The following is a 25,998-nucleotide window of genomic DNA, read 5'->3' as shown; positions in this document are numbered from 1 at the left end:
TGAGGATCAACCCACTCTGCGAACGTTCTGCTCCGGCTCCTCCCGCAAACCATCCAATATGGGATTGTTCAGGCCAGGTCGGGCAAGGTCCCTCCTCCTTGCCATGATGGCCATGATTTTAGTATGCACGGTCTACCTCTATTGGTCCCCGATCAACGCATCCTCCGCCGTCTCCGTGGTTCCAAGCACAGCCTTCGAAGTGCCCATATCAGAACGCCAGAAGGATTTTTGGAAAGCCTTCCATCCCATACTAGAGCGCCATAATCCCAATTGTCCATCGCCGCAGAAATTGGAAGATGCGGGTGCGGGCCATTTCGACCCCACGGTAGACAGCCCACGGCAGGATATCACAACATTGGCAGAGGAAGATCAGAAGAAAATGGAGGAGGCACATGCTAACTTTGTTGAAGAGATAAGAGCGGCCGGAAAGGCCTTAGAGCCCGTCCACACATCCGGGAAACGAGGCCTGGTCTCGACGGCTGGCTCGACGTACCTACCGGTTTTTGTCTCGTCCATGCGGATGCTCCGTCGGACTGGATCCACATTACCAGTGGAAGTATTCATGAAGGATGCAGGTGAATACGAAAAGCGCATATGTAATGACGTGCTACCTGCCCTCAATGCGAAGTGTTTGGTGTTGGGTGATGTTGTAGGGAAAGATATCATTGAGCATTATCAGCTCAAGATCTTTGCTGTACTCTTTTCCTCATTCGAAGAGATTGTTTGGATGGATGCGGACTGCTTCCCTCTAGGAAAGCCCGAAGATCTGCTGGACTCGGAGCCTTATACCTCGTCTGGCTTAGTGACATGGCCAGATTTTTGGAGGTCCTCAGCATCTCCTTTGTACTACAAGATATCTCGTCAAGAGGCGCCACCCATCACAGCCCGCCAATCATCAGAGACGGGTGTCTTCTTGGTATCGAAGAAGACCCATTTCCTGCCACTTCTTCTTGCGGCCTATTATAACTACTATGGCCCATCTCACTACTTCAGGCTGTTGTCCCAGGGTGGACCGGGAGAAGGCGACAAGGAGACCTTCCTCCAAGCTGCCACGGCGATGGATGCGCCTTTCTATGCCGTAAGTGAGCGAGTACAAGCCATCGGTCACCAGTTGGGAGAAAGGCTGGCAGGCTCCGCCATGGCCCAATCGGACCCTCGAGAAGACTATGCTCTGATCTCGCAAGCTAAATGGCGAGCTAAAGATCCCAATGTGGCACCACCGCCACATGTCTTCTTCATCCACGCAAACTATCCTAAATTCAACCCTGGCGACAATGTGTTTGGAACAGCGTGGGAAACTACACCCACTTTGAAGGAAGATGGCTCAGATGGCCGTGCGTGGACAGCTCCTCCCGAAACAATTCGGCGATTCGGATATGATATCGAGAAGACTTATTGGGAAGAGATCAAGTTGGTCACATGTCGTTATGAAAGCCTATTCAAGTCGTGGGAGCATAAGGCTGGCCTTTGTCAGAAGGTGGAGGACTATTGGGCTCATGTCTTCGCTGAACCGCACGATGATGACCCAAAGTTCACCCTAGACGGTTGATCTACCATCCGCTGCAGCATTCGCCCCGGCATTTAGCTTCTTCATGAACCAGAGGCCCGGTGCCGCGACATGACTTTATTACCTGCAACACAAGGTTCTCTTTTCAGGTTTGTACGGTAGAGCTCCTGCATCACGCCAAAGCTAGTGAGTGTTGGTTGTGCTAGGGTTCCCTTGCAGCTCAGAATCCAGTGAGTTACTCAGGCTGCACATACTTGTTGCTGAGCGTTATCATGTACAATACATCAGATGTTCCTCCATTTCGGGTCTGTTGCACATAATATATAATTTATCATTATTGAAGGAATCGTCTACAAAGTACTACTGAATCAACAATGAGGATTTGGTGGCTTGAATAATTTCGTTCTGTTCAATGCTCTCAGAACACGGAAACTAAGAATTCGTCATATCGTACAGGATAATTCCCAGCCCCATAACCAAAAACTTCACATCGTGGGTATGGGTATCATAACATCATGGCAAACTTTTTATTTCTTGATGCCCTTCTCACGCAGGCGCTGCTCATCCTCAGCCTGCAACTCGGCATCGATCTTAGCGCCCTTCGAGGGAGCATTTCCATGGAGCTTGGCCTAATAACAGATTGTTAGAAATGTTCTTCCCCAATAATATAGAAAGAGTATAACTTACAGGCTTGGTAGGGTCCTGCTTGCTCAGCTCAGCCTCCTCGTTGACGTCGTTGTTGTGGTGGTGCGAAGAATCGGGCTTGCCGCCTTGGGAGGCAAGCTTGTTGGCAATAGAGCGCTGGTCCTTGGAGTCCAGGTTCTTGTGGCTACCGGGCTCGCCCTCCTTGTAACGCTCGCGCTCGTTGATCTCGGACTGAGGCACGTTGCGCTGGTCACCGGCTTCATAGATAGCACGGTTGCCGACGCTAGATTGACCAGACATATTGGATACTCGAAGATTTGGCGAAGATAAAAGTTTCGGGAAGATTGGTATGAAAAGAAGAAGGTATTTGAGGAATTATTGTTTGTGAATCGTGAAAGGAAGAATTAGTTCAAGGGAAAATCTCCGTCTTATACTTGGCTAATCCGGCCACCGAGTATGATATCGATGGGCGGTGATGTCATGTTGGAGTCACTGAGATCATACTTGTGGGTCAAGGCCCAGACTGCTTGGAATGACAATTCGACGTGGACGATTGATCGTGTGCGTGTTAGACCCTTTCTTTGGGATTTACATCAGGGCAAGCTTCAAACAAGGCAGCTTGCGTCTGTGACATCGTAATGAACCCTGTGCCCCTCCACTTGTATACTCCACTATTACGTGCCCATTAAAGTCGAGGGTTTTCTTTAAGCTTCTTCGTTAGTCAGTTAATTTATCTTCATTAATTCTCATAATTATGTTCGTCAAACTTGGTGATATTTTTGATGAGTCTGTCGTAAGATAACGAAGAAAATGAGACTTACGCACCGCGACCCACTCCGGCCATCGGACTCAGTCATAGGGAGTTCATTATGTACCACGACACCACCGAATCACCGATGAACGATGCGATCGCGTCTATCTTCCCTATTCAAGGCCATAGAGCACAATAGGGTAGCTTTCCAAAGCTCAAGTAGACTATACAACTCCTTTCACTGCCGAAGCACCTACTCCACCGCCACAATGAGCTCCTCCGCCCCTGCCGCAGCTTCAGCACCCGAAGTGCAACCCCGCTTTCAACAGCTCTTCACCGAGCTAGAAACCCGTTTTAAAGCAACCAGCCTTGGCAATGACAAGTGGTATATCCTTGCCACTTCTACTCTAGCTGCTGGCCCAGACCCCGAGCGCGCAGACCAGCTCTACCTGCACCTCATCTCCCAACCGGAGTACGCAACCTCGCCAGCTCGACAGGCTTTAGTGCGCCGTCTGCGCGAGGCACTTGTCAAGTCAGTCCCCATTGTAGGTGTCTGCAAGCCCATCGAGGCCATCTTGTCCATTGGCAAGGTTGAGCGCGATGAGGATAAGGACTACACCTTCACGCGCGAGAACTGGCAGTGCGACGAGGCCAACCATCAGCGCGGTTCGGAATGGATGCAGAAGCTGTACGCTCGCAACACCGGTGGAACTTTGAATTTGTTTGCCGCGCATCAGGACTTCAAGTGGTTATCTGAGGAGATTACCTATGGGTTGTATCTGTCGGACCGACAGATCCTAGATGATGTGGATACGCAGCTGGTTGTGTTGCCTGGAATTATGAGCCAGAACTTGCCGAATGAGACACATTGGCATATTCGGGGCACGAGACGATTGGGTTTGCCTAAGGAGGAGGTTCAGGTTATTTGGGACTGTGTTCAGCTTGTGGCCAAGTTTTTTGATGTGAAGCTGAACAAGGTGCCTACTGTCGAGTCAGTCGAGTATGATGTTTAGATATAAATATATCAGTTATAAAGACTATGCTCCATGGGATTGATTCTATGACATTGATTTTTCGAGGGGTATCTCTTCATTCCATCTACCATCTATGTAGCTTTCACCCACAGCAATGACATAGATCCGGCCGATAACCGATAAGAGAAAAAAGTTCAAAAGCGGCCGCGGGGCGGAGCAATGCCCAAACACCTTCAATACTCACACATTGATTAACCTCGAAACACAATCATGGGAAAACGCAAGCAAGATCTTGGTGATGTGCCCATGGGCGGCACAAAGGACGAGGATTCCTCCGACGATGTGAGCGCACACCCCGCACTTTAGGCCACACAACTTCTAACCTTGCGCAGGACACTGACATGATCAATGTCGACTTCGAATGGTTTGACCCGCAACCTGCAATCGATTTCCACGGCCTTAAGAACCTCCTCCGCCAGCTATTCGACAATGATGCTCAAATCTTCGATTTGTCCGCCCTCGCCGAATTGATCTTGTCGCAGCCGACACTCGGATCAACCGTGAAGACCGACGGCAATGAGTCGGACCCGTACGCTTTCTTGTCTGTTTTGAACCTGCAGGAGCACAAGGTAAATTGATACTCTCAAATTCTGGCGCTCCTGCAGAACTAATGGCTGTTATTGTAGGACAAACCCGCCGTGCAGGAATTGATCAAATATATCACCTCCAAAGCCGCCGGTAACCCCTCCCTCGCCGCCATCAATGAGCTCGTCTCTCAGGAGCCCATTCCTCCAATTGGCTTGATCCTGACTGAGCGGGTCATCAACATGCCATCCCAGGTCATTCCCCCTATGTACAACATGCTTCTGGAGGAGATTGCTTGGGCAATTCAGGACAAGGAACCCTACAACTTCTCGCACTACCTCATCATCTCCAAGGGCTACGAGGAGATCGAGTCGAAGCTGGATCTTGAAGAGTCTCGGCCACAGAAAAAGACCAAGAAGGGTGGCGCTGCTAACCAGCGGTTCTTCTTCCACCCCGAGGACGAGGTGCTGCAGCGCCACGCCCTGTGCTCTGGCTCATATGAGTTTACCCACAAGCAGGATGACGGCCACTCGGACTCCAAGCGTGCGTTCCAAGAGCTTGGTATTATCACCAACGGAAGCATGATCTTGATCGAGGGGTCCAAATTCGAGGCTACAGTCAAGGCTGTGCAGGAGTACCTGCAGTAAATGGTGTGAAGATGATCTTCATATCATTCCATTTCATGTCCCATTTATGAGAAAATATTCTATGCAGTCTCTTTTTTAATTCCTGTCTTGCAATCCTTCCACGCTCACCCTGTCAGCGTAATGATTATATAGACTTTATAAATAGAACCAAAAGTTCATAACGTCATGAGTCAAATCACCGTCTACTCCCATTGAGTTCCCTTGAGGCGCTGCATGAGGTACTCCACCTCAACGACCTTGGTGAGTGGGATGACACACTCCTGGTGATAAGTTAGCACTGTCCCTTGTAAATTCAAAAGGGTGGAGCCAATTCTCCCAAACTCACCTTATACATAGCGACCACTGCATCAATATTGATCTTCTGACCCTTCTCCTCAGGGAAAGCAGGATCTGTGCCATAAGTCTTGGCCTTAAGTCCCAACCGCTCAAGCACCTTTTGCTCCACCTTCGCGTCAGTGATCGCAGCATCAATGCCCGCGCGATCTTCCGCCTTGATCAAGCGCACAAAAGTCTCAGGATCCTTCTGGAACTTGGACTCTGCGACGAACTTTCCAAAGTGAATTCGTCGCGACAGCGCCTGCAAGCACGAAACATCACAGGTTGCAGCAGATCCATAGTTCTCCTGTGCCTCACCGCGGTCTTCACGGCCAAGGTTCGGGCACACAGCCGGCAAAATCTCGTTGATGTAGCGCGTCTTGATAATGTCGTTGACGTTCACATCGTTTTTGTGCAGGATGTGCGGGTACTGCAGGGGTGCGAGGATGGGCTGCTCGAGCACATCGGGGAAGAAGGGGTACTCGTCGGGGGATTCATAGCGACGCACACGCGATTGCAGCCTTTCTTGCTCGCGGAGGAGGTAGTCCGATAGGCTCAGTTCGCAGTTTGGGATCTTTACACCACCGGGGACGTAGATGGTCTTGTTGAGGGGGAATTGGACTCGCTCGATCAAGTGGAAGGTGATTGTGTCCTCCAGACGACTGTAGAGCTAGAATTTTAGCAGCTATTTGACTGATATTGTTATGATCAATGAGGCTTGTGATAGGGCCTGGATCTTCTGCGGTCAAGCTATGGATATAGCGGGGTGCGCGGGGAAAAGCTACTGCCAATTTTTTTTTTGGCGACTGGAGAAAATCGAGGACTCACATGAGCTGGAAACGAATGTTGGCAAGGTCCAATGCCTTGGAGGCATCGGACAGATTGATGGCTGTGTCCATGATTGCGAGGGATGGTATTGGGGAAGGAGAGAATGCTACGAGTCAGCGAAGTCGGAGATGGATCTACTCCCGGTGTATTACAGACCAAACGGCTCTCTATTTATACAGGGCAAAATGGCACAATGCAAGGCTCAATTGAATTCTCATTATAAGCCATTCAATCAAAAAGCCTCGTATTTAATTGGAATATGTGTCTTAAAAAAGGAATCATCCCCCGCTAATTCAGTGTTGGGGCAGGCCGGGTATTCGGTACTCGGCCAGTACGGAGCTCAGCTGTATGGGACCAGCAAACATGTACGTACCTACAAGTACAGATACTGAAGGGCCCCAAAGCACCTTGCAGCAATCTCACTAGTCCGGATCGGCTTGCAGGACTAAGGATCAGACCCTTCCACTGCACCTGGAATGGATATAACCTGGTTTTGAATATTAAAAGTACCATACGGCCCTGTACGAAATACCCGGGGAACGCGGTAAATCATCGCGTGGACACATGACGGTTATCTCTCCAACCTTCTCCGAATCTCCCTCAACAACGCATGGGTCAAGGTTGAGCCCCTAAGACGCCTCCTAACATGGAGAATCACCGCCGCGACGAGTCGCCGTCCGGTCTATCAGATATTGTTGAGGGCGAAGGCTTGCTCGGAACCGGATTGACGGTAAGTTTTTTTCTTTTAAAAGCCTTTCACCTTCCAGCTGTACCCCTCTTCCACGCCGCGGGCTAGGCTAATCTGGATGCGAATAACAGACCCGTCACATCGAAGCTTTCGGGCGAAAGGTCACCACGACCGCGGGACACTTGATGGGACCGACCGACCAGAATCCAAACGCCCATTATCAAAATGCTATGAGCGACATCCATCGCGAACTGCGCCGGCCAGCGGCGCAGCGCAAGGTCTTCTCTCTAACCCAGACGACTCCGACCGATCTCGTGCGATCGAGGCTGTCCACCACTGAAATCCAGTCGCGTGCCATCTCTTCCCTCCCAGATGAGCTCCTCGCCAACATACCCGAGGACAGTAGCTCCTACTCCCTATTCCAAGGTTTCCAGGCTTCCGTCCCTGAAGAAGACCACGCACAAAAACGACACCGCAGGCGCAGCTCGAAGAAAGCACTGAAGGATAGCGAGAAGGGCGGCGCCCTGACTGCTGGTCCAGCCGGGCTGAAGGAAGAACGGAAAGCGCTGAGTCGCCGACTGGACCTAATGGGTATCCGGAAGAACATGTGCAGCGCCGAGATTCACGAGATAGACAACAAAGTTGCCAATTTACACAAAATGCGCCAGATTGTGCTCGATCGATTAGCCGGCTTGGAGATGGACGAAGCGGCACTGGAACATGATCGTGGGTTGAGCCTTGTGGGCACATTTGACGCAACAGCATTTATTCTGACATAATTGTAGTAACGGAGCTCGACAATAAGCTTGAAGACTTCCCAGAAGAAACCCCCGAGACTTCCGCCACCGCGGAAACACCCCAGACCTCCGAAGCCAACGATGACTCTACCGTGTCTTCCGGCGACCCGGCTATGGATGCATCTTTCATGTCCGAATCTATATATGAGAAACTTCCTAACTCATCGCCGAAGAGCCTGCGCCACCGATCTATAAGAAAACGATCCATGCCAATCCTCCATGAACATTTCGCCCCAGGCTCCTTAATCAAGGAGATCCAGGCACACACCGATATGGTCACCGCCATTGACTTCGACTATCCATTCGGTACGATGGTTAGCGCTGCTTTAGACGACACAGTGCGTGTTTGGGACATGAACGTTGGTCGCTGCTCAGGATTTTTAGAAGGACATCATGCATCTGTTAGAACCTTACAGGTGGAGGATAATATTGTGGCAACGGGATCTATGGATGCATCTGTTCGACTGTGGGATCTGAGCCGTGCTCGGCCCACTACTCGTGGCAATAGCCGTCTGAACAAGCATGAGCGGGACGAGGAGGAGCTCTTTGAGACTCCTTCCGCTTCATCGTCCAACTTTGAAGATTGCCATGTCTTTACTTTAGATGCCCATGTCGATGAAGTCACTGCGCTTCACTTCAAGGGCAACACGCTCATCTCTGGATCCGCGGACAAGACATTGCGCCAGTGGGATCTTGTTAAGGGTAGATGTGTTCAGACTCTGGATATCTTGTGGGCGGCTACTCAGGCCTCTACAACTACTTCAACAGATGGAAGCTGGCGACCATCTGGTCGTCTTCCAGATGCGTCTGCCGATTTCGTTGGAGCTCTGCAGTGCTTTGATGCCGCTCTGGCCTGCGGAACAGCTGACGGCATGGTCCGTCTCTGGGATCTGCGTAGTGGTCAGGTTCATCGGAGCCTCGTGGGTCACACTGGTCCCGTCACATGTCTACAATTTGATGACATGCACCTGGTGACGGGTAGTCTTGATAGAAGCATTCGGGTAAGCTTTTGTGTATACTTTTCACCAGGACGTTGAACTAACAATTCTCAGATCTGGGATCTACGGATGGGCTCAATTTCCGACGCCTATGCCTACGAAAAACCCATTACCAGCATGATGTTCGATTCCAAGCGCATCGTGGCTGCCACCGGTGAGACCGTAGTGAAAGTATACGACAAGGCCGATGGTAAACATTGGGATTGCGGCCCTGGTGTTGGTATCGAAGAAGAGGGGCCATTCCCCTCTACCATCGAGCGTGTACGACTCAAGGATGGATATCTCGTCGAAGGTCGCAAAGACGGCACAATGGGTGCATGGACATGTTAAAGTGTCGGGATATCATTCTCTTCCTCTGCCCTTCTCCATCATCTTTGCAACCTTGCTTGGGGCTCTCCATTCCCCCCCTCCCTTGCCTTCCACGCCTATTGTATAGTATCCCAACCCCCTGCCTAGAGCGCTGGATGGAGCAAAGTGGCGCACATGGAAGAACTATGATATCGACTGCTCTGTACTTAGCACCGTTCCATTTTGCACGCCAATCCAATTCACTTTGTTGGAACCCCATATTCTTAAATAGACATAAGAAGAAAAATCAGAAACAGAAGAAACAGCGCGTATGATTTGTCGGCATAGCTTTGAGCATTAAAAATAGAAGTCTGCCGCAAAAAAGTTAGAGTGCTGAAACTACGCGACAAAGACTCATGACAAAGGCAAAGGAAAGCATCATGTCACACTTCAGAGTCGAGGCCGAGATTCTTCGCGCTTGCACGCCCAGACTTCTTTTTATCTCTCATCTCCTCCTTAAAGAAAACCCGCCATTCCCACCATTCCCCTCCGACTTGCAAGGACCTCAATTCATTCTTATCGCGGATCATCAATATTGCTGATCTCATTCTCGGGATCCACATTTGAAACCCGCAAGTCACGTTCCGTCGCGCGTCTGCGCGTCTTGACTATTGCAAAAGCCTGGGGTCGCAAGCTACAAAGCCTAGCTTTCACGGCCATCGTATTTCCAAGCGAAATATTGATGATTTATCAATTCCAAGTAAGTATCTGAGTAGTCTCGGTGATCGCTTTGCCTGGACAGTGGGGTTATACCGACAAGGGAGCGCGGCATCCCCAGTTACCTCCATGCCCCGTGGCATCCACACTAGGCTCTGTTTTTGTTTGAATCTGAGTGAACCCGGAGCTAACATTGATAGCCTCACTGGTTTATTTAATCGGATATCTCCTGCTGGGAGGTTTTTGCTGGTCTCTCGGCACAGTTTGTTTCAGACCGGGTACATCCCGTTAAATAAAAGAGTAAGTGTTGGTTGCCTCTTTGCTATTCTCGTCTGGATTCTTTGATCGGAACAAGCCTATTGCCCTGCTCTGATACTTGTGTGACACCGCCCTTGATTCCTGGATAGCCTGAAAGGCTTTGTCGTTACTTCTCTGCAACTACACTAATCATCTGCTGTCTGCGAGTTGCGTTTCTCATCATTTGACATCCCCGCTACATTGAGTAAAGCCTACTCCACTGGCTCGCAGGCTCCAAGACAGACATGATTCTAGTTGATACTCGACAATTTGTTGCCACGCGCTAACTTGATTGCACAGATGCCTCCAAGAAAGCTTCCAAAAGGGTACGTTGAGGTTGAGGAGAGTCCATTCCAACCATTAGTCCCACACAACCCATATTTGCCTCCCATACCAATCAAAGCCTCATTTGGGTATGGGTCGCAATTCGGGACAACCATGCCTAGGCGCTTGCCCGCACCGCCACCTCAAAAGATCACCAACCTCAGACAAATTGCCGAATCCGTTAACCAAGCCTTGGAGAACAGTCAACTGAGAGCTGCTACTGAAGTCAACGCACAAAAGAAGGCCCAAAAAATGCCACAAGGAACAGCAAAGCCTACACCAAAGAAGCGACAACCTGCTGAATCTGTTCGTCGAAGGACGAAGCGAGAGCCGACTCCAGATGAAACTCAGCTACACCGGGCGTTGCGCGAAGCAACTATGACGCCTACAAAAGAGGAAAGCAACCAATCTGACTCAACACCTTCACCTCCAATTCAACGAACTGTGTCCACAGACTCGAGTCCTGGTGCCGAACCACCTCTCCCACGACGTTTATCAGTCATGTCAAATTCGCCAAATTCTCCGCTTTACCCATCAGCTCTTCAGCGTGGTGGACACGATACTCACGAAACAAACAGCTCAGGTCGATGGAGCCGTCAAAGCTCGATAGATAACGCGTCTGTGGTATCTTGGAATCTAGAGCGTGATATTCACGAGGATGACCTGAAAAGGACGAGACCAAGCACCCATGGGCGCAATATCACTGCACCTCCTCGGCGCCCTTCGGGATTATCTAGTATTCTTCCTAGTACTATTGACGAGGAAGAAGAGGAAGGAGAGGAGGAAGAAGAATATGGTGATGATGAGCTAATATCGGAACACCCGAATGAGCCCAAGTCCGAGATTGAAGCTGAGCCGATGGATGGATCTGCCTCCCCTGCAGGTGGTTGGACTACATCGGTGCGAACGATCATTCCCCAATTCTTTCGTTCTGAGCCTAGTGTCGAACCTCCAGAGTTAGTACCCCCTGAGGACCTAGCTCGTGAATGGCATTTGCCAGCCCGACCAGCAACCCAGGTTGAAGACGTACCTTCCAAAGAATCAAAGCGAACCAACTGGGGCCGCCTAGCCATTATGCTGCTATTGCCCTTAGCTCTGGCTATTTCCTTCCAAATGGGGCTCTGGGAGAAGCTTGAATTTCCGCATTTCCCAGCTCCCATCCAATACTCTCCCAATGCGACTGATTCCGTCGCTGTGCATGGTCTCAAAGACCAGGTCTCGAAAATGAACGAGCAGATGTCATCCTTATCTCGCGAACTGGTGGCTGTTCGATCAGAGCATGCTCGTGACTCGAGCCCTACCTATGCTGTAGGCGTACCGGCCGGATATGAAAGCCCAATCCATAAAATCAATTTCTTATCTCTGGCATTGGGCGCTATCGTTGATCCGCATCAAACCACACCTACAGCGGACCGCTCATACCCATTCTATCAGCGCGTTGTCCTCACCATGCTTGGCCTACGCTCGACTATTACCGCTTCGATGCCCCCTGTGGCTGCTCTTATTCCTTGGGAGGAAGTAGGAGATTGTTGGTGCAGTGCTCCACGCAATGGAGTGTCTCAGATTTCAGTGCTTCTTGGTCGTGACATCGTGCCAGAGGAGGTCGTCGTGGAGCATGTTCCTTCCGGTTCCACTCTAGACCCAGGAGCTGCACCCCGAGAAATTGAAGTCTGGGCTCGGTACCGTGTTATTCCCCTGCCCTTCCAGGGCTCTTCGTCCATCTTCTCTTGGTGGAAGTCAACTCCTCGCCGGCCGATTGAGCCCATGTCGTCGAGAGATGAAGGCCTTGGAGGGTACAGCATTCCCGGCGAGGATTCTCTCCATGAAGTACTCATGAACTCGTTGAGTGCGACAAATATGTATGATCCCGAGAGCGCCTACTCGGACGATCCCCTGCTTGGCCCGAATTTCTACCGCATCGGTAAAATGGTGTATGACATCAACAAGCACAACAATGTCCAGCGATTCCATCTGAACACAATCATCGATATTCCGACAATCCGAGTGGACAAAGTGGCATTCCGGGTGAAATCCAACTGGGGCTCGAACCACACGTGCATTTATCGGTTCAAGCTACATGGCCACATCTGATTTATAATATCGTTGCACCGTCTTATATGGCTTCTATATTATGCTCTGCGTTTTATTTACATTACTCTCTATCTCTCATGGAAAAGGGCGAGGTGGATACGAATTTGTTTTCATGTTCTGCGGCGAGATGATACCATGCATTTAGCGTGCAACGGCGTTAGGGCACATCGCCAGGGCGATAGATTTAATACCAACATTGAGTTTCACAATGCTTGTTTTAGGCTGAAAACTATTTACGCCCAAGGCAGACTCAGGAACGCTTTGACCTTCGTGACACCTGGCGCTTGATGCGCTGTTCAACCTAGAATTTTGCAATAAGCGCCCACTTGCCTTTAAAGCGCGTAAACGTCAACATAACAACAACGGACTTCCAGTATTTTCGCGCTTTGCTGAATACATCAGTTTTTCTCCCACAATTTCAGTGACACAATGGGTCAAGCTCATTATTACTGCCATCATCGCTGGTCCAATGGACCTCCTGCTGATACACCGAAATCAGAGGAAGAAGCTCTTGCCCGAATTGATGAGCTCTACAATTCCGGCGTGCCATGGTTCAGCAAAGAGACTATCCGCTCTGCTTTAGAGCAGATGCAGCGCCAACCGGCACACGGTGACCAGATCGTTGTCAAAGCGGTGGACGGCGCAATGGTTGAGTATGATATCAAGTCCGGCGATATCAAGACCATGCGTGACACAGATGGAGTTGAGGAAGAGTGGGTACTGTAAGTGAACACAGAGCATGACCGCGATCCCCACTGAGATATATTCTTCCCCGTCTTATGCCCAATTCACTGATACTCTCATAGCCAAAGACCTGCCATCTCGTACACGTGCCGAGCCAGTATGCGGCACCATATTTTCTGGCGAGGTTTCGACAAAGAAGTCCCGAACCTCAGTAGCATACAAATCGTGCATTCGTGTCTGATCCGAAGAAAAGATAAACATGAGCCCGTTGACGCCTTCCCTCGTTTACCGCTGGAGGTAGCCCGCCCCGATTTTGAAAAGCACCGACAAGACTGGACCGAAACGGAGATGTGCAAGAATCTCACCAAGTTCCTGGACTCCTCAGCTGCGCACCTAGAAATCACCAAAGTCGTAGCCGTGTCTCTAGGATGTCTCTCCTACCTACAAAATCAGGATCAAGATCGATTCGGTCGTCCCGCGTATCAGCATGCCCTTGTCCTCACGCTACGTGATTGGCTTAAAAAGAAGAACGGCGTGGCTAAGGTACCTAGCTATGTGCAGGATCCGGAGTACGTGGATGTAGACCGGGCTCTTCTTGCAGAGCACGAAGTTGAGGTGATTGAAGATCCAATGGCATGGTTGGAGATGGACGATTTCTCGATCGTGGTGTCTATTGCGTCGAATGTGCCTACCAAGGAGATCATCACTGATGTTGCAAGACCTGCGGTGGTTATTTGGAACAAGGTTGGTGATAATGATTATGATAAGAGAGGGGAGGGGTCTTTGTAAGTGACTTCCTTGCTTTATTGGACTGGTCGCACTTATTGCTGTGCTAACTTGGCATAGAACGGATCCGTGTTCTGCTCGGGTGCGGGCGTTGATGGAAGGGTATGACTGCTTTGACTGGGGGGCTAGTGATGAGCATTTTGGGGATGTTTACATGTATGTCCGACGACCGCAGACTTTATGTCAAGAGTCGCCCTGATTATCTGGATTAAATTATCAATATGCAAGAAAAAGACCATTCACAAAGCCCTGAAAGCTGAAGAACGGAAAGGGATGAAATAGCATAGATTGAGTTGAGCTGGATTTGAACTCAAGATTATATTCGTATTCAAATGCATTGAATTAAGGATATAGTGTTCGTGATCTTGTTAACGATGACTCTTTGACGTGGATGCCTGAAAGACGAGGCACCAGAGCATGGGCCTATGGGCAAATTAACAAGCGGGGGAGTTGATGTTTGAGGCTTTAGATTTTCTCCTTTTGAACTTGTATATATTCTGTAAATTATATCCTTTCCCCCGGGGATCGTAGAGAACCTTGGGAACCCCAGATGTTTCCCCACTAAAGTTCCTTTCTTAATTTTTCCCATCCCCCTCGCACCCCACTTTGGGCCATGACGAAGGCGGAAGACACTCGGCCTCAACTCACCGGGCCCTTCAACTCCCTTGGTCACGCGCCTTTCGTGCAGCCATCCTCGTACCTTCGCCCTCCAATGGCCTCCGAGAGACCAATCGATCGGGAAGAGCGTCAAGGCCTGGTGAGTTTCGTAAAGAATTGACCTCCGCGCTTCATTCCTATCCCACTCTTCTACCCCCCGCACTCGGATCAGCCATCAGATATCCCCGACAAGTTGGGCTTTCTTTTAGAGATCTGACGGGGACACGAAAGAAAGGGAACGGGGAGACCGGAATTACAATATCCTCCTAGCTCGTGGCGGGTGACCCGCGCATCCAGATCTTGACTAACGCAGCGTCAAACAGCGTGCCATTCGCAATTTCCTAAAAGTCCGCACCAGCTACGACGTCCTCCCGCTGAGTTTCCGCCTCATTATCTTCGATACCTCCCTCTCTGTCAAAGAGAGCTTGAATATTCTCATCCAAAATGGCATGTGTCAACCCTTCCCCCAGCTCACGACACAAACGTGAGGAAATCCAAACACCGAGAACACCCCCGGCTGACTGCGAGGAAATCGGGAAGTACAGGCATCGTCTCCGCCCCGTTGTGGGACTCTAAGGCTTCGAAATTCGCAGGTCTTCTGACCACTTCCGACTATATCAATGTGATTCAGTACTATTTCCAGAACCCCGCGGCTCTCGACCAGATCGACCAGTTCCGGTTAGATAGCTTACGAGGTGCGTTCCGTCCCCACTTACCCACTTGGGCTATAGAGTCGCCTAAAGACATGCACGCTGACCATGACTTGATGACAGATGTTGAGAAGGCATTGGGTGTCGCGCCGCCCGAGACAATCTCCATTGACCCCGAACGTCCCCTCTATGAAGCATGTCGCCGCATGCTTGAGTCGCGCGCCCGTCGTATCCCCCTCGTTACCAATGACAGCCAGACAGACCGCTCCCATGTTCTCAGCGTCATTACCCAATACCGTATTTTGAAGTTTGTGGCTGTCAACGTTCCCGACACTCAGATGCTGCGCCGTCCCTTGGGGGAGCTCAAGGTGGGCACGTATACCAACATTGCGACAGCGTCGATGGACACGCCCGTCATTGATGTGATTCATATTCTGGTCGAGCGCAGCATTTCTAGTATGCCGATCTTGAATTCAGATGGTATGGAAGCTCTTCACAGGTCACTATTTCAATACTAATCATTTATATAGGCGTTGTCTACAATGTCTTCGAGTCGGTAGATGTTATTGCGCTGATTCGAGGTGGCGTCTACGATGACTTAAGTCTCACCGTGGGAGAGGTGCTGAAGAAGCGATCACCGGTATGGAATATAGATGACCCATATTAATGCGCAATCGGCTAATTATTTGTCCAGGAATTCCCGGGTATCTACACCTGCTCACTCAACGACGGACTCGACACTATTTTCGACACCATCCGCAAATCCCGGGTCCACCGTTTAGTCGTTGTAGATGAGCACTTCAAGCTCAAGGGTGTTCTCACCCTCAGTGATATTCTCCACTACATCCTGCTTGAGGGTGAGACTGATGAAGTATGATCAAGATCGGCAACCTTCTACCGCTCTTATACATATGTTCTTTTCCTGCATGATACCGGCGTTTGTTTCTTGTTCGTGTCATTGAGGACACAGCGGGCTTGAGCCCAGGTTTCTTTTATGTTTGGATTGACTTTTGAGATTCTCATGAATGTACAAAGGTAATAATAAGGTCTACACTGTGCACTTAAGTTCATTATTTGATACGAAGTCCAGCCTCGGCGCTGGAACGGACAGAAATAGATTTCCTTCTGAATGTCGATGATCGAATCAAAATACTTGCTCTTGATATCTATTTGCTCTTTCCCATTCTAGTTGTATTTGACGGGAAAATTGGAAGGTGCGAGTGTATGATACTTCCCGCTTCACTCTTTAAACTTGCTCTTCTGTTCTACAATGCTCAGTCTTGACTCGTGCCCTTCCCTGCTTTCATGTGAGTGACAAGTATGCCGTCTTTTCGGGCTTTGTTTCGATTGAAGCAGCGGGCTAAATCCACTCCACCTGCTACTCGCCATACCTGGCATGGACTACGTCGCTCACAGTCCGCTGCTGCTCCCTTGACCCAAGAGCCACAGCCAACTGCGATCAGTGAAGGAATTAGAACACCGATAGAGGAAGAAGGCGTCAATGATTTAGCAAGTTACCAAGATACGGATGACCAACGCGATGATTCTAGTCACGAACCATTGGAAAGACAGTCTCCCAGCGTACCCACGAGCGTACCCACACGCGAGAGCAATGATGGCAGCGATCGTTCTCGATCCGAATTTCAGCGTCGATATCAGCGCGAATCCCAGGGCGGATCTGGACGCTTGAAGGGCCTCATCTCCCGGCTTCGTCTGGGCAGATCCCAGGATCGAAGCTCTGCATCAGAATCGGCTCAGCCTACGATTCCGCTACCGCAAAATGGTGCCGTGGACCCGATGACAACAGACCCAGTCAAAAAAGCTCTTCATCCGCAACATCCATCTACTGTCGAGGGTGAAGTTCTGGAGCAGCGCAATGTTAGCGCCCAGACCGTGCTTTCTCAGGAATCGAACCAAACCACCGCCACGGTGAATCGGCACCCATCTCAGCGCATTCCCGTACCTATCAAGGAACTAGAAGATAATGTGTTCTGGTCGAGCTTGTTGGACTTTGACAAAGATAATACTCATGTTCCCGAAGCATCGGATCCTTTCTCTGACGGGAAGAACATCGAATCGCGGCATCAGCCCGGAGCGTCATCCCGGTACAGTGATCGCAGCCAGATACAATCTCAGTCCTCTGCCCGTTCTCGCGTCGAGATTGAAAGACAATCCTCTTCTAAGTCTCACACCAGTCACCATTCTGTTCTCAATGCCACCCGAGTCGGCTCTGGTAGCAGTCAAGGGAGTCGAGGCAGTAGACTGAGCCGTGTAGACCCATCCCAAGCGGCAATGAGATTCGACGTGCTCGCTGCTCAGTTGAACTTGGCCATTTCGATCCAGGGAGATGAACCTGCCATTCCTCAATGTAAGTCCTCCTACCATGTTGCATATTGTATCTAACGATCTCTCTAGCTGAAGAGAAAAAGCCGGAGGAAACTAGGCGGCGAACTCGATTCGGCCGTATGCGCCCAACGCAATCGAATCAGACCCTGGGAGAAGTATTTTACCCGATCTCGAAGCTGCGACGAACTAAAACATTTGCCAATCTGAGTCGCCGACCGAGTCCAATGAGCTCTCTACGAGGAAAATCGGTTGAATTCATTGCACGGCTTGGAGGACACAGCTACCTGATCTTGCCCTCCAACCTAGCGCCTGCACCCTTGAAACTGCCGGCATGCATCGTGGCGATGGTGGTATACTTGCGGGCGTCTGGTTCGTGAGCCTCACTACGTACGTCATGGTGTGCCTAATTGACCCGGGTTCCTGCAGGCCCCCATTCGACCGAGCTTTTCATCGAACCGGGCGACATGAAGGCCGCCACACGCCTGTACGACCACTTTGCGAATCAGGTCTTGCTTGCGGAGCGAGATGCAGACAAGATCGCGTTAACAACACGGGTAGTTGCTCTTCCGCATGTCGAGACCGAGTCCAATGCAGCAGCCGTGCTCAGCGTCGGGTGGGTCTTCAAGGAAATACTGGCGGGGTTCCCTGGTGGGATTCTTGGTTCTGTCCGTCTCTTTCAGGTTCTATATAGCATTTACCTAGCCGGCCCTGCGAGTACAGGCTGCATCCAGCTAATCGCATTGGCGATTATGGCATTGACCGGGGAGATGCAATGTGCCCTGATCTGTGCAGTGTTTGGGCTACTCACCAGCCTCCTGCAGAAGACGGAGAATATGGAAGAAGAACCAATCACTCATCCCGGGGACTTGGTCCGGTCAGTGGCAACCCCTCTCCAGCCCGATGGATTGGTGCGGGTGTTTGGACCGCTACTGATCGGTGGTTTGGATCGTGATCGCGCGGCGCAACGCTCGGTGGAACAGGAGATTGAGGAGCAACGGGTAGTGGGGCTGTTGATCGCTCAGTGGCGTGGTGTTAGTCGCCAGCTTCGAGAATGGAAAGGTGATTCGCGGACTGGAAAGCGAGAGTAGAAAGGGGTTTACTTGATTTGTGTATTGTTATCCAAGTTATTCATGGGCGCGTTGTATAAGGTAGAACTAGCTCAGGGTATAGTGTCAATCATGGAGAAGGTTCTCCACTTTCCACCAAAACTTGGTTTCTCAATGTCGCGTTCTCCACTATGATTGGATGGCTCCAATCCCGGCTTCTCAACTTGGTTGTTGTTGCTCCTCTATGGTGATGTCAAATAAATGTTAATAAACCTGGACTGGTTTCCTTTATATTCTCCGCTTTTCTATATATGAGATCCCCTTTCTGTCTTGCTGGAAAGGAAGGAGAAGTAGACCATGCAAGTGGGCGCCAAGCAGAACCGGGATGGACAATGGGCGTTTGTCTACTTTCCGTAACACTCTCTCTTGGTCACACATCCAGAACTTGCTCGCCATCCCCTTATTCGCTCGGATCTGCTGGACCGTAGGAATTGATGTCCGTGGCTCCAACCGGACGACCGACACCTAGAACACTTCTTCAGGCACCGGCCTGAATCTAACCCGTGGTTCTTCCTTCCCTTTCTTAACTTACTTGAGCACCTCAACCGAGGACGCGACCTGCTTGACGCCCGAGACTCTGAACGGGAAGTGGCTTTGGAACCTGAACCTGTGCTCTTTCTTCGATACACAAACATTGGCCATCTCACAACCCCTCTTGTCCCTGCCGGCCCATTAGAACCCGCCAAATTGACCACCTTGATATGTCTACTGGAAACGTGAACCCTCTGCCTAACGGGTTACCACTCTCAGACCTCAATTCTCTGGGCGCATCGCCCTTCACAGCGACAAACGCTTTTGCGGGCGAGTTTCTAGGCCTTCCAATGCCGGACGAGGAACAACTGTGGGGCCTTAGCCCCATCTCACCAACCCTAGGCACCGGCGGATGGGACGCCAAAGCCGATGCAGCAGCCTTTGCCAACTCTGCACTGGAACGAGATCTCAAAAATGCCCAGGTCCGCAATGGTCAACCTACCCCGCCGCCATACGAAGATCAGTACGCGCGCGAGTCCGCCGGTCTAGATCTAGGTAGCGCAAGCAAGCGCCGCCGAGCACGGGAGTACCAGACCGCCACGGACAGCCTTAGTCCGGACCTAGATCTAGACGACGCATCGCCCTACCAAGAGCGAGCAAAGCGGGCCAAGTTTCTCGAGCGAAACAGATTGGCTGCGAGTAAATGTCGACAGAAGAAAAAGGAACACACGCAGGTTCTGGAGGTTCGCTATAAGGAGCAATCGGAGAAGCGTGAGCGATTGGTCGGCGAAATTGCACGGTTGCGCTCGGAGATCTTGTGCTTGAAAAATGAGGTTTTGAAACATGCGCAGTGTGGCGATGAGCCTATTAAACTTCATCTTGCGCAGATGGTGAAAAAAATCACCGATATTGATGGTCCGGCGCCTGTTGCTTCTGCGGCTGTGAAGCACTCGCATATTGATATTATGAAGACTACGCCTTCGCCTGTTGCTCCCACCCCACCACCTACTTCGAGTCGATCTGCGGCTGTGTCTCAGGCCCCTGCTGCGCCGTCGGCGTTATCATTTGGATTCGATGACCCGCTGCAATTGGAACCGGCTGCTGCGGCTGCGGCTGAAGTATTCGAACAACAACTGCGGAGAGATTCTGAGACTTCTTTGGTAGCTGAGTCGTCGTATGCATTTTCAGCCGACGACAACTTCGATGATTTGATCAACGTTTAACGAATATGACTATTTCTTTTTCTGTTGCGATGAGCCGCGTCACGGGTCGGATTGACCTGCTTCCGCAATGAATCTGTTAGCAATGGCGTTACACGGCTTTCAAAAGAGCTCGGATCTGCTTTATTTTTTTGTTTTCCTTGTTGCCTCTCATTCTATGCTGTACTTGATAAAATCCAGTGTCAAACGGAAAGACTGGAGGGCGTCCGGCGTTGTTAACATGGATGTAATGCCACACATCCGTGCGATTGGATTCGAATCGCCACTTTCATTTCACACCTTCCTAGCTGCTATTGGCTGTCACTCTCTATCATGTTTCTATTAGCACACTTTTTGCTTTCCATGCTCCTACTCAGGACTTTCGGAAAAGGCTGAGCTTGGCTTGCTGGATTGGGACCTTTTCTTTTTGTCTCCTGTTTACCTTGAGCGCTTGATAGGATCCTTATTTCATTCATAAGTATTCAATGAGATATATTGCGATTCATAAGGCCTGCAGCCTGTTTAGTATCCAGTGCTTCTTTGCAATCGAAATGTATGTCCTATCAATTAGGCGTCCATTCAGGCATCCCGACAATTGCCCTGTTGCTCACCCGAGGATATTAGAGCCTCAAATCCCATCCAACTTTTGGTCTAAGTCCGGATAGTTCATCTACCACGCCTTGCACATTCTTTTAATTGAACCCAAATCAATCGAGAGCGCGAGATGCATTGTGGATATGGACATACCTGTTCCACTGATACAGGTAACCACAATCTTTTACTTTACAATTTTAAAGAACCTGCATTTCTGAGGAGACGAACTATATACAAAGAAATTGTAGTTCAAATTCCTTATATGGTCCGTGCGGACCGGGCTGCGTTGATGTTCGAGGTCAAATTATGTCTCACATTTCGAGGCCATGATAAAGTTGTCGCGTATCTCCTTCATCGTGGGGCAAATGTCAATGCTAGAGGTAGTCAGTACACTACGGCGCTTCATTCTGCCGTAGTAGTAGGCAAAGAAGGGACGGTCAAGATGTTGCTCGATGCAGGTGCCGACGATGAGTCGGGATGAAGAAGGACGCAGTCCATTGCACTTAACATCATCATTGGGCCATGCTGCAGTGGTCAAATTACTCCTTCTGCGTGGTTCAGCTGTCATCTTGAACGAAGTCCACTTCTAATACGGCAGCCCTTTGGGTGCAGCCTACACCGGCTCGCATTTCCTGTTGCCAAAGTGCTTCTGGATTTTGGTGCAAAAGAGTCATTAAAGCAAATATCTGTTGACCCAAATTTATTATCTCAGGGTGCAGTGCATCCGGACATAGGCCCGTCTGGTGATTCACCTGGGATTAAACTGAATTTTCCATCGCCATCGACCGAGCCTGTATCAGCTAATTTTAGCCGTCCTCAGACCTGAGATGATTTCAGGATTGCCATTATATGCGCTTTGCCCTCAGAAGCTGACGCAGTGGAGGGCGTTTTTGATTGCTGCTGGGATGGCGACGACGGACGATATGGCAAAGCTGTGGGAGATACAAACGCCTACACAACAGGCATAATAGGTCGTCATCCGGTTGTTTTGGCTCACATGCCTAGTATTGGGAAAGGGGCCGCGACCAGTGTAGCTTCAAATCTGCGGAATAGTTATAAGAATATCGAGTTGGCCTTAGTCGTGGGTATCTGTGGTGCCGCTCCTCAGACTCCAAATCATGAAGAGATTCTCCTTGCAGATGTCATTATCAGCGGTGGAATCATTCAATATGACCTTGGTCGGCGTCTTCCGCACAGCTTTATCAGGAAAGATAGTCTCCTCGACAACTTGGGTAGACCTAATCCGAGCATCCGCAGTCTGTTGGCTAAGCTTCACGGTCGAAAAAACCTAGTGCAGCTGCAGGAATTGCTTGGTGTTCACCTTGCTGCGTTGCAGGCAAAGTGGCCTGATCAAAGCGTACAGTGTCCAGGTATGGAACATGACGTGCTTTTCCAATCCACATATCTCCACCGGCACCACCAGGCTCCATGTTCTGTCTGTTCTATTGAAGAGCATCAAAATGGACCAATCTCCCAACCTGCTATTCAGGCGACTTGTGAGGAGCTCGGATGCGACACGGCCTTGACTATTAGACATCAAATTGCCCGTGATGAGCAATCCACTATCAATCCACGAATCCACTTCGGCCTGATGGCCTCTGGTGATAGCGTGATTCGCTCGGGTGTAGATCGCGATGCCCTTGTGCAACGGGATGGGGTTATTGCTTTTGAAATGGAAGGTGCAGGGGCTTGGGACAATCTGCCGTGCATTGTTATCAAAGCTGTGTGTGATTATGCTGACAGTCATAAGAACAAGCGCTTGCAGAGTTACGCTGCTGCGACGGCAGCCGCCTGTACCAAAGCATTTCTCAAGGAGTGGGTGACCAATGATGGTCATCCAGACATAGATTACCTAACAGATGAAAAGGCACCATAGGCTTGGGTATCCCATGCATGTGAAAATAGACGCGTCCAATGTACTAAAGTCCTGGGGTTTTACCGAATGCTCAAAGGGACTGTTTATATATCAGGCTAATAAAGACCACAAGCGAGCGGTGTGCCTTCCCCGCAACTTGCTCTTTGGCCTTGATACATTTAGGGTATGAAATGTTGTATTGATGTAGGCATGCGACTAATATTGAGCTGCGGTATCATGGGCTGCATTCTTTGCTCCAGGGCTTACGTGTGCTAGATTTGACTTAGTGGATACTAGGTATAAAGAAACCATAAAAGTGAAGGGATATCTGAGATCAAAAAGACGAGTAATAGCCCGAATACCCCTGGATATTTTAAGCCTTTTCCAAGGAAGATGCTAAGATGTCCTCATCGACATAAAACATAATACAGTCATTGTTGGAGCTCACTGATAGATCGCGCTTAGCATTCGGCATCTAGGACAGGCTCGAGAGTTTCCCGTGCATCTTTATAAACTGAATACGGTGAGTACTCATACGCGCTATCAAGAGGCAGTTCTTCACCATTGACTCATGTAGCGAAGCGCCCATTGACGCCTGCTCCACAATGGTGCTTTGACCCTTTTGGATGGCGCCCGGCCCGTGCCTCTTAGTGGAGCAACAATGATTATTGTACCATTCACGATCTATCAGATGGGTCAGCTAGTGCGCTATAAGCCCTGAAGGTGACGGTTCCTGTTTCGAAGTCGTGTCCACTTTTGATTGTTCAGGGATATAGACTAGTCCTGGATTCGCCAATCATTTCGGCTTTGTTATGGTTACTTTATAAGCTTATGCACTGGGCGGGGAAGGACGCCTGAATCAAAATAACCCACGCTCAATACGAGAAATACTTTCTTCTTCATTTTGCGGGGTAGCACTTCAGGTTGCAACCATGTTCTCACTCTCAATCGAAGCACTCGCGCAAGCTTTGAGTACTGATATCCTCAGTCTCGGGTTATCAACTGCGACCTTTGGAATTCTATCTCATGTCGTTGTCTTCCGCACTTTACCCGTCGAGGAATACTTGGATAACCTCCTCGCCTTGTACGTTGCGGCCACTGTCGCGATCGGGTCTGCGTACCTTTCTATCACGGATGTATCATTCCTACAAGCACTTTTCCGTGTGGGTGTGATTACATCGGCCTTTAATATAGGTCTGGCATCAAGCATTGGAATCTATCGTTTGTTTTTCCACCGTCTGCATCGCTTCCCTGGCCCTACGCTATCCAAGGTCTCCCGTTTCTATGATGCCTACCTCGCTGGGAAGAGTCTCCAGTACAATGTGGAAATTGAGAAAATGCACGAGACATATGGTGATTTCATTAGAACTGGCATGTTCCAAGATTGCTTTAGAGAAGTACTTTGAACTAATGGGAGATCCTTCAGGACCACGTGAAATTTGCATCGTTCGCAAATCAGCACTACCACTGCTCCATTCTCCACAGTCGCAATGTAGCAAATCTACCTTCTACGCACAATCACAAACCAAGTCCAAATACTGCAATGTTAACCATACACGCGACCATGATGACCACCGCAGACGCCGAAAGGCCTGGGATCGTGGGTTCAGCCCTAAAGGTAAGGGAACCAGTTTCACTTCGCTTCCCTTGTGCCCACATATTGACAAATGAGATTGCAGCTCTTGCAACATACGAGCCCAGCGTCGGAGCCAAGGTAGACCAGTTAATCTCACATTTGGAGAAGAATCTAGGTCAAGCAATCGATATCAGTACCTGGGCAATGTTCCTCAGTTTCGATATCATGGGGAACGTAGGATTCGGAAAAGAATTCAACAACCTCGCAACTGGAGTCGAGCACCCACGTATCAAAGCCATCCACGACCACATGGCTATTTTGGGAATCTTGATCCATGTCCCATGGTTGATGAATTTTGCCGGTAGGATTCCAGGCGCAGCAAATGAGTTTGCCGGGTTCTTTAAATGGTGCGAAGATGAAGTCGTGCTGAAGCAGAAGGTTTGCTACTACTCAGTCCGTATTTGATACAGAAGTTATATACTCATGTGATTTAGACCTGGGACGTCAACGAGTACCCGCAAGACGTGGTCTCATGGCTACTCAAAGCATATGTCGAGAAAGATGTCTCGGCAGCACCTACTCCGACCGCGCTGCATGAGGACTCGCGCGTGGTTCTTGTTGCCGGTAGTGACACTACGGCTACAACACTAGCGTCGATAATATACTACCTCGCAAAAAACCCTGCTGTTCTCTCTAAGCTGCAGCGCCTATTGGACGAGGCTATGCCTGGTGGATCTGGCGAGTGGTCTTACGAGAAGGCTAAGAGCGTGACTTATCTTGAGGATGTGATTAACGAGACGCTCCGACTTCGGCCTGCGGTAATGGAGGGCGGATATCGTGTTACGCCGCCTGAAGGTCTCCAGGTGGATGAGGCTTATATCCCTGGGGATGTGAATGTTTTCGTCCCTACTCAGTTGATTCAGACTGATGAGCGGTATTACGAAGATGCCAAAGCGTTTGTTCCAGAGCGATGGCATGAGAAAAAGGAGATGGTGCATGAGGGAGCTCCTTTCCTTCCATTCTTGATCGGTGAGCTGAAATTACGGCTATATTCGCCGAATCTTGGAGCTGATCATTACTAGGCCCGTATATCTGTCCCGGGAAGAATCTAGCCCTGATGAGCCTTCGTATCTCGGTTTCGAGGTTGGTACAGCTCTATGATGTCAAGTTTGCACCAGGTGAGACCGGTCATGCTTTTGAGACTAAGACGCTGGATACATTTACGACTACGCTGCCACCGTTGCAGATACAATTTCAGCGGCGCTGAGCTGCTTTAACGAAGACAGAAAGCAATCAAGCAAGCCAAGCGTACTTAATCATGGGCCCAATTTTGATTTCCCTTGTTATAATGAATAGCATATTATGTCGATGTTGTCAAGAGCTCGAATCATATATGATAATGGCGATTTATAGTGATATTCGGGATCAATTTAATATCTTTTTTCTCCGCTGCGGAATTTGAACTATACAGCAGATACAAGTTGAGGTTGCAGCATAATTCACTCTCATTTCAAAGTTGTTACTTGCTTTCAATCGGGCTGACTCCTGTGGACATGGATCGGCGATATAATTGTCACACGTCTTGACCACTAACTTAGTGGTCAAGACGTGTGACAATTATA

General features: G+C 49.8%; 13 protein-coding genes across 13 annotated transcripts; 11 read left to right on the top strand and 2 right to left on the bottom strand.

The window, feature by feature from the left end:
- Positions 1-58: 58 nt before the first annotated feature.
- N7503_005278 (alpha-mannosyltransferase) lies at positions 59-1,549 on the top strand (the record flags this gene model as incomplete). Its single annotated transcript, XM_057064825.1, has 1 exon — positions 59-1,549. The coding sequence occupies one exon, from the start codon at positions 59-61 to the stop codon at positions 1,547-1,549; it is 1,491 nt and encodes a 496-aa protein (XP_056922568.1).
- Positions 1,550-2,034: 485 nt separating this feature from the next.
- N7503_005277 (uncharacterized protein) lies at positions 2,035-2,452 on the bottom strand (the record flags this gene model as incomplete). The annotated part of the gene is made up of 2 exons (XM_057064824.1): positions 2,035-2,136; positions 2,195-2,452. The coding sequence occupies 2 exons, from the start codon at positions 2,450-2,452 to the stop codon at positions 2,035-2,037; spliced, it is 360 nt and encodes a 119-aa protein (XP_056922567.1).
- Positions 2,453-3,172: 720 nt separating this feature from the next.
- Positions 3,173-3,916, top strand: N7503_005276 (uncharacterized protein; the record flags this gene model as incomplete). Its single annotated transcript, XM_057064823.1, has 1 exon — positions 3,173-3,916. One exon carries the CDS (start codon positions 3,173-3,175, stop codon positions 3,914-3,916), a length of 744 nt encoding a protein of 247 aa, XP_056922566.1.
- Positions 3,917-4,147: 231 nt separating this feature from the next.
- Positions 4,148-5,109, top strand: N7503_005275 (protein-transporting protein BCP1; the record flags this gene model as incomplete). The annotated part of the gene is made up of 3 exons (XM_057064822.1): positions 4,148-4,219; positions 4,270-4,506; positions 4,564-5,109. The coding sequence occupies 3 exons, from the start codon at positions 4,148-4,150 to the stop codon at positions 5,107-5,109; spliced, it is 855 nt and encodes a 284-aa protein (XP_056922565.1).
- Positions 5,110-5,291: 182 nt separating this feature from the next.
- Positions 5,292-6,323, bottom strand: N7503_005274 (chorismate mutase ARO7; the record flags this gene model as incomplete). The annotated part of the gene is made up of 3 exons (XM_057064821.1): positions 5,292-5,369; positions 5,435-6,086; positions 6,253-6,323. The coding sequence occupies 3 exons, from the start codon at positions 6,321-6,323 to the stop codon at positions 5,292-5,294; spliced, it is 801 nt and encodes a 266-aa protein (XP_056922564.1).
- Positions 6,324-6,723: 400 nt separating this feature from the next.
- Positions 6,724-9,298, top strand: mdv1 (uncharacterized protein). The gene is made up of 4 exons (XM_057064820.1): positions 6,724-6,982; positions 7,072-7,666; positions 7,726-8,738; positions 8,790-9,298. Exons 1-4 carry the CDS (start codon positions 6,899-6,901, stop codon positions 9,063-9,065), a joined length of 1,968 nt encoding a protein of 655 aa, XP_056922563.1. The 5' UTR covers positions 6,724-6,898; the 3' UTR covers positions 9,066-9,298.
- Positions 9,299-10,337: 1,039 nt separating this feature from the next.
- On the top strand, positions 10,338-12,452 carry N7503_005272 (uncharacterized protein; the record flags this gene model as incomplete). The annotated part of the gene is made up of 1 exon (XM_057064819.1): positions 10,338-12,452. The coding sequence occupies one exon, from the start codon at positions 10,338-10,340 to the stop codon at positions 12,450-12,452; it is 2,115 nt and encodes a 704-aa protein (XP_056922562.1).
- A 429-nt stretch (positions 12,453-12,881) lies between these two features.
- On the top strand, positions 12,882-14,121 carry N7503_005271 (uncharacterized protein; the record flags this gene model as incomplete). Its single annotated transcript, XM_057064818.1, has 3 exons — positions 12,882-13,174; positions 13,259-13,921; positions 13,983-14,121. 3 exons carry the CDS (start codon positions 12,882-12,884, stop codon positions 14,119-14,121), a joined length of 1,095 nt encoding a protein of 364 aa, XP_056922561.1.
- A 414-nt stretch (positions 14,122-14,535) lies between these two features.
- Positions 14,536-16,106, top strand: snf4 (AMP-activated serine/threonine-protein kinase regulatory subunit SNF4; the record flags this gene model as incomplete). Its single annotated transcript, XM_057064817.1, has 6 exons — positions 14,536-14,679; positions 14,903-15,032; positions 15,125-15,274; positions 15,353-15,709; positions 15,760-15,869; positions 15,924-16,106. 6 exons carry the CDS (start codon positions 14,536-14,538, stop codon positions 16,104-16,106), a joined length of 1,074 nt encoding a protein of 357 aa, XP_056922560.1.
- Positions 16,107-16,549: 443 nt separating this feature from the next.
- N7503_005269 (uncharacterized protein) lies at positions 16,550-18,663 on the top strand (the record flags this gene model as incomplete). The annotated part of the gene is made up of 3 exons (XM_057064816.1): positions 16,550-17,597; positions 17,645-17,944; positions 18,002-18,663. 3 exons carry the CDS (start codon positions 16,550-16,552, stop codon positions 18,661-18,663), a joined length of 2,010 nt encoding a protein of 669 aa, XP_056922559.1.
- A 719-nt stretch (positions 18,664-19,382) lies between these two features.
- Positions 19,383-20,375, top strand: atfB (bZIP transcription factor atfB; the record flags this gene model as incomplete). Its single annotated transcript, XM_057064815.1, has 1 exon — positions 19,383-20,375. One exon carries the CDS (start codon positions 19,383-19,385, stop codon positions 20,373-20,375), a length of 993 nt encoding a protein of 330 aa, XP_056922558.1.
- An 832-nt stretch (positions 20,376-21,207) lies between these two features.
- On the top strand, positions 21,208-22,821 carry N7503_005267 (uncharacterized protein; the record flags this gene model as incomplete). Its single annotated transcript, XM_057064814.1, has 2 exons — positions 21,208-21,416; positions 21,783-22,821. The coding sequence occupies 2 exons, from the start codon at positions 21,208-21,210 to the stop codon at positions 22,819-22,821; spliced, it is 1,248 nt and encodes a 415-aa protein (XP_056922557.1).
- Positions 22,822-23,732: 911 nt separating this feature from the next.
- On the top strand, positions 23,733-25,643 carry N7503_005266 (cytochrome P450; the record flags this gene model as incomplete). The annotated part of the gene is made up of 5 exons (XM_057064813.1): positions 23,733-24,153; positions 24,194-24,418; positions 24,480-24,814; positions 24,871-25,405; positions 25,459-25,643. The coding sequence occupies 5 exons, from the start codon at positions 23,733-23,735 to the stop codon at positions 25,641-25,643; spliced, it is 1,701 nt and encodes a 566-aa protein (XP_056922556.1).
- Between the last annotated feature and the right edge of the window lie 355 nt (positions 25,644-25,998).

This window comes from Penicillium pulvis (genome assembly GCF_028828015.1).
Source record: "Penicillium pulvis strain IBT 33274 chromosome Unknown contig_23_segment0_segment0, whole genome shotgun sequence".
In the NCBI taxonomy this organism is placed as follows: Eukaryota; Fungi; Ascomycota; class Eurotiomycetes; order Eurotiales; family Aspergillaceae; genus Penicillium; species Penicillium pulvis.
This window is presented reverse-complemented; position numbering and strand designations above follow the sequence as displayed.